This window comes from Haplochromis burtoni, unplaced genomic scaffold, assembly GCF_018398535.1.
Source record: "Haplochromis burtoni strain Fernald_Lab_line unplaced genomic scaffold, NCSU_Asbu1 Contig_60, whole genome shotgun sequence".
NCBI lineage: Eukaryota > Metazoa > Chordata > Actinopteri > Cichliformes > Cichlidae > Haplochromis > Haplochromis burtoni.
This window is the reverse complement of record NW_024582421.1, coordinates 88,839-95,294: the sequence shown is the minus strand read 5'-3', so window position 1 is coordinate 95,294 and position 6,456 is coordinate 88,839. Positions and strand designations below refer to the sequence as shown.

The 6,456-nt window shown below is 42.1% G+C and overlaps 1 protein-coding gene across 3 annotated transcripts in view; it reads left to right on the top strand.

The window, feature by feature from the left end:
* The window catches only part of nphp4 (nephronophthisis 4), a gene marked incomplete in the record, with an annotated part of 192,717 nt that overhangs the window by 144,291 nt on the left and 41,970 nt on the right, over nt 1–6,456 (top strand). For all 3 annotated transcript variants that reach the window (XM_042221036.1, XM_042221035.1, XM_042221037.1), the window contains 2 exon segments: nt 3,909–4,069; nt 4,648–4,831. In XM_042221036.1, the coding sequence (XP_042076970.1) occupies nt 3,909–4,069; nt 4,648–4,831 (345 nt within the window).

The window sequence follows — 6,456 nt, the reverse complement described above, 5'->3', positions numbered from 1 at the left end:
GAGAGAGAGAGAGAGAGAGAGAGAGAGAGAGAGAGAGAAATAAGGAAAAAAGAAAGAAAATGTGCAAAGAAAAAAAGTTTTCCCTTCATTTCATGTGTGGAAAGATTCAGAGGGGCATGCTGGTCTCTTAGACACAGCGGGGCTGTCACCAAAGGTCCTCATTACTCCACTTCTATCCAGTCGACTGATTCTCTGCACATTCAACTTATGGGAATAAAGACAGCGTGGGGCTTTGATACAGACTTCCATGGATTCCATGGAAGAGAATTCTGGGAATAAGGTTGGCACGCAGACCCCATACTCACACATTTTAACACACCGGTGTAGGGATGATTTGGACGTAGAGGAAGATTCACTTTTCAGCAGGGTGTATCACACAAAGTATTCAGTTTACGTTCTCAGACTGGTTCTTGGCTTTTACCATAAACCGATTTAATCAAAAATAATTTCTTATGCGTGCGTCCCTGCATGTAGTCTAAACTGCTGTTTAATATGCAATATTTAGTGATGTTTAAGGGCTTGCTGTAGTTCTCAAAACAGCGTCTGTTATCTTACTGTGTGTTCAGTATTTTGTCTAAAGTGGAAAACCTTTTGTTTGAGTGATTAGTCCTTTTAAAGGTTGGAAAGTGACGATTGTGAATGTGCTGATTAAGCCATGACTTTATCCCACTGTTCATAAAATTACTCTTGAGGTTTTTTTGGCAGTTAGGCACCATTATCGTCTTGAATTATGGGAACCCTGGAGAGCTTCTGATTTTGTGAAATAGCTTTATACTCCCTGGGCATTTCACTCTGATTCTGTGCAGTCATCAGACCTAATGACTCCCAGTAGATGGCTAGTGCACCAGTTTAGAAATGCCCACAAGGTTGGCAGCTGATTCCAGATATTATGACTCTTCTCTATATTCAAAGCCATCTGGATAGAAGGAACGGCTAACATAATCAGATTGGTGACTTTTTCCTCAGACTGACTTGACAAAAGTCAGATTTCAAATTCAAATTTTATTTGTCACACACACACAACCATACACAGTATGACATGGGGGTGAAATGCTTGTAGCTGTACAATGCCCGACCATTAAATGACAGAAAAAAAAGTTTTACAATATTTACAATTTACAGGTTACTACAAAATTTACAATTTAACTTAGATATTTACAGTAAAGAATGTGCAAATAGCAGAAGAGATTATAAAGATTATAAATTATAGGAATTATAGGATTATAGAAAATGTGTGGTGGTGCATGTGGTGATGTGTGTGAGAGTCCAGTCTTATAGTGTCGTGTGTGGGAGAGTCCAGTCCTACACCTGGTTCAGGACCCGAATAGCCTGGGGGAAGAAGCTCCTCCTCATTCTCTCTGTTTTGGCCTTAAGGGAGCGGAAGCGCTTCCCAGACCTCAACAGTGAGAAGAGTCCATTGTTGGGATGGGAGAGGTCCATCATAATCTTCCTAGCTTTGGACTTGCACCGCTTGGTGTAGATGGACAGCAGGTCAGGGAGCTCTGATTGAATGATGCGTTCGGCTGAGCGCACCACTCTTTGCAGATCTTGTCTGTCCTGCTTGGTGCTGTTCCCAAACCAGGTGCAGATGTTTGCTGTCAGGACGCTCTCGATGGTGCAGGAGTAGAAGTTCTTGAGCACCTTCAGTGGCAGATGGAAGTCTCTAAGTCTTCTGAGGAAGAAGAGACGCTGACGGGCTTTCTTAACCAGGGAGTTGATGTGGCAGGACCATGACAGGTCCTGAGTGATGTGGACACCCAGGTATCGGAAACTGTCCACTCTCTCCACTGGCGTGCCACTGATGATAAGGGGTTTGTAATTCCTCGCCTGCTTTGTAGTGAAGTCCACGATCAGCTCCTTAGTCTTGCTGATGTTTAGGAGGAGGTTATTCTCCTGGCACCAGGTCTCCAGGTTCCTAATCTCCTCCAGGTAGGCCGTCTCGATGTTGTCGGAGATCAGGCCCACAACAGCAGTGTCGTCAGCAAACTTGACAATGGAGGTGGTGTCTGATGTGGCTACACAGTCATAAGTGTACAGTGAGTACAGCAGGGGGCTTAAAACACAGCCCTGAGGCACTCCAGTGCTGAGTGAGATGGAGGGGGAGACTTGTTTTCCCACCCTCACTGATTGGGGTCTGTCTGTGAGGAAGTTGAGGATCCACTGACACAGTGATGAGCTGAGTCCTAGATCCGTCAACTTGGTGAAAAGCTTAGAGAAAAGCTTTTCGCCAAGTTCATGCAAGTTCATGTAATCGATAAAGATATCTAGACCTTGACACCCAAGTATGGGTCAAGCCCCCAAAGAATCGGATTTTATGAGTTTTTAACAGCTGTCTGGACATCCTACTGTTGATGTTTCTGCAAACTATTTCAGTCAGTGAGGGGTGAATCATTCCTACTGACATGATTTTCTTTTGATACAGTAGGTGCAGAAACAGTAAGCTAGAGCAGTTACCTACAGAAGGTTTTCTGAAAAATTGAAAATCATGCTTATTATTATTATTATATAGCTGCCACAATCTCATCTAGGGTGGGATGATGTCTCCTGCCTCAATACAGCTCTGAGTGGTTGATTGTTTCTTCAGAAGTTAAATTTAACCAGTCCTGAATCAACTGGGATTTGTGATCATTAGCTGAGCTATTTGACAATGTTTTAATCAGTCAGTCTCTGTTTTCTCTGTATCTTACAGTAAAATGTGGCAAAGTAATAACACAGGTTAGTGCTATGCTTCATACCTTTACTGATGGCAGTTACACAACCGTAATTACAGCACTATAAGAAGAGACACAGAATAGCAAGACTTAAGCTACCATTCTTTCTTTATCTTTCCAAAGGAAAATGGGTAATAGGTGCAGCCATGTATTGAAACGTGTGCCAACAGACATGAAAATACTGTAAATAAGAGCAAAAAAAGAGTATAATACAAACTTGAAAATCATAATTTGATATGACCACCTTTATTCTTTAGCACAGTCTGAACCGTCTTAGACAGCTTTTTTGCAATGTCTTCAAGTATCTTCAGGAATAGTTCTCCAGGCTTCTTGAAAGACATTCAAAGCTCTTCTTTGGATCTTGGCTGCCTTTTGTTCTGTTCTCTGTCAAGATGATCCCACACTGCTTCAGAAATGTTGACATCTGGGCTCTGTGGAGCCCAATCCATGGCTGATAGTGTTACACTCTGTGATTTTCTATACAGGTATGCTTTTAGTGCACTGGCAGTGTGTTCGGATAATTGTTATGCTTAAAAATGAAGCTGTTGCCATTCAGATGCTTTCCTGATGGTATTGCATGGAAGATCAAAATCTGGTGGTATTTTTCTGTGTTCATAAATCCATTAATTTTGATAAGATCTCCAAATACCACTGGCTACAATGCAGCCCCAAGCTATGACAGAGCCTCCACCATGTTTTACAGATGGCTGTAGACACTCATTGTTGTAGCTTTCTCTTGACCTACTGTGTACATACTGAAAACGATTTTAACCAGAAGTTTCAGATTGGGATTCATCACTCCAGAAGAGCAGTAGATGATGAGTGATCAGTCTTAGACACAATATTGGTTCATCCCTTGAGTTAGGTGCATTATTTATGCACAAATGATTGTTAGCCACTCTTTAGTGACTTAACAAACAAATCAGTTGACTGAAGACTTTTGCACAGTAGTGTATTTAATCCAGTACATCACCTGAACATGTTTGATTGTTGCAGTAGTTTGTTTACTCCATGGGATACATTCAGTAATGTCAGGGTGTTGTTTCTTGACTTAGTTAAAAATAAACTGGTGTCCAGTTATATTTGGGCAGTGATATTTGTTGTCATTTTGTCTTTTCTGTAATTCAGACGTTCACATCCATATTAGGTTAACATTAATGCTTTCTTTTATTTGAAGTCCTCTCTCTCCTTCTTCAGGCTCTCCAGGACTGCAGCTGCAGTTCAGAGTAGATGATAGTTTCCTGAAGCCAGGGGAGAAGCGCTGGTTTCTTCGCTACCTGGCCCTCCACGCCATGCATATTGACATCTGGGACAGTGACTCCTTGCTCCTGATAGGTTCTACTGCAATCGAACTCAAGGTAAAAGCCTGTGAGGTCAAACCTGTGATCATAATGTGACTATTATGGTTTAGAACCACCACACTGGACTTCAGCTCACCTGATATTTTCCAAAAACTTCTGGAGTTAATGAGAAATACAAGAAAGACAGCAAGTTCAGACCACACCGTATGCCCCCCTGTCAACTGAGAACAGGAAACAAAGGCTTCTGCATTGGTATTGTCACTGATTATTCCCACAACAATTATGATAAATGAGTATCATAATTGTTATATGTACAAATAAGCCTCTAAAGTCTTTGTTAATACTTATGTTACACTTTCTAAAAGTCACCATGACTCATTAAGAGATCATAAATAATTGGTTTGCACTTAATGCAATACTTTATAAGTAATGGGAATCCATTAGTTATAAAGTTTGAAAATATTGTCATTAAACATGTTTTATCAATTTATTAATCCAGAAATAACCATTTAGAGCAGTTAGGAGTAATGTTTTCTAAATGATGAATGAGTACCTTACTAATATTTAATAGTGTAGTAATTGTAAGGTGTTACCAATGTTTCTCATGTTGAGTTTTTTTTTTTTTAAATCCCTAGTACATGTTGCGTCAGTGTAAATCGGCAGTACAGGCGCTTCACGAGGTGGAGGTACTGACCACTGACTACGTAGGAGAGGATACCTTACTGACAAACCCAGACCTGGGTCGACACTCTGCCTCCAGCCCCATGACGGTTCACACCATTGTCAGAGGCCGGCTCCACATACGCACAGGCAACATTGGCAAGTACAGAAAGACTCAGTTGCAACTCTATTGCTCAATTGTAACTTTCCTGCTTTGGCATAACAATACCAACGTCGCGAAAAAAGCAACAATTCTCTTGAATATTTTAAATGAATTGTTGCTCAGCTGTAGCTGTGGCAACGTTTTTCAACTGTAACAAGGCCAACTGAGAGAGATTAACAAAATAATATCCTTAGGTGTGACAGCACGATCACTATTCAAGGTCTTCTTTCAGTGCCTTTAATTGAAGAACCATCTCATGACTCTGCAAAAACCTTAGGCTCTTGTGCATAATCACTGATCTGTATTCCATGGCTGCGATGACCATAATTCCCCGCTGTCATGACTTTTAATGGATATACTGTATGCAAGAGACTTTGGATACTGTCGTTTATCTTCATGTTCTACTGGGGACACACGGAAGAAGCTCTACGCTTAAAGCACTGGAAAGAATTCATTGGACCTGCCACTTAGTTGGTCGCAAGTTTTATTGCCGGTAGCAGACACTCTTCGGCTTCCACTGGGACACGGAGGAGTGAGTGTGTGTGATAAAGTGCAAATGGTTCGGCGGTTGCGCTCTGATAATGTGAACGTAAATGTAAGCAAAACCTGGAAAACACAGAGTTACACTTGTTTGAGCTTTTATGGGAAAATCCACTTTCGGTAATCCCTCTACATCTGAAATATTTATGAGTGTTTTATATTCAGGTCATATTCCATTGGAGCCTTATGAAGTAATGTTGTCTATTTACTCTTGCTGATGTGTAGAGTTGAGAAATGGCAGTGGATCACCAGGACTGCTGTTGCTGTTCAGAGTTCCCATTTCCAACACCGGCAAACAGAGGTGTGCAGGCTTGCAAAGCGAACGCTGTGCCAAAGCAAAAATATCTTGATGTGATAGTTCCGCTTCGTCTAGCAATTGAACACCTTGCTTCTTCCTTTGCGCTCATCCAATTTGGGCCCGGCATGCCCCTGCGGCGCGATGGCAGCTGACGATAGCTTCTCTGCCATTAATCAACTGTTGAAATGATACTCCCTCTCATAAACAATGCATCCTTCTCCAGGCCTCCAAAACTCTTCGGTGTGCCATTGTTAGGGCTAAATATGCCAGCACTTTCTCATTGGGCTTATCACTCAAAGCAGGTTGAGAGCGCAGCGGGTTATTAGGTGTGCTGGGGATGCGAGGAGGAGGGTTGTGTCTGGCATGTAAATTCCAATCAAGGCTCAGATATCCATCAGGCGCCCTGGCCGACAGTCAGAATCAATTTGGGGAGGGAGTACTTGCAAGCACTTTTCTTTGTTTCAGCTTCCATCTGTCGCTGCCTTTCTCACATTCTCCCTCCTCTCTTCACTCTTTATCACTGTCTTCCTGTTTTCTCTTATTCATCCATTTACCTCTTACCCTTCTATCACACGCTCACTTCCACCTTCTATTTGGCTGTTTGTTTTACCGCTCTCACCTCTCCAATATCCACCGCGTCTCTCTTTCCCTCTCAGCATCTGTCATCAAGCCATAATGAATCAGCACTCTTATTTGGTGGGTGGTGAAGGATGTGAAGCCAGCATTTGATGGAAAGGACACACACACACACACACACACACACACACACACACACACACACAC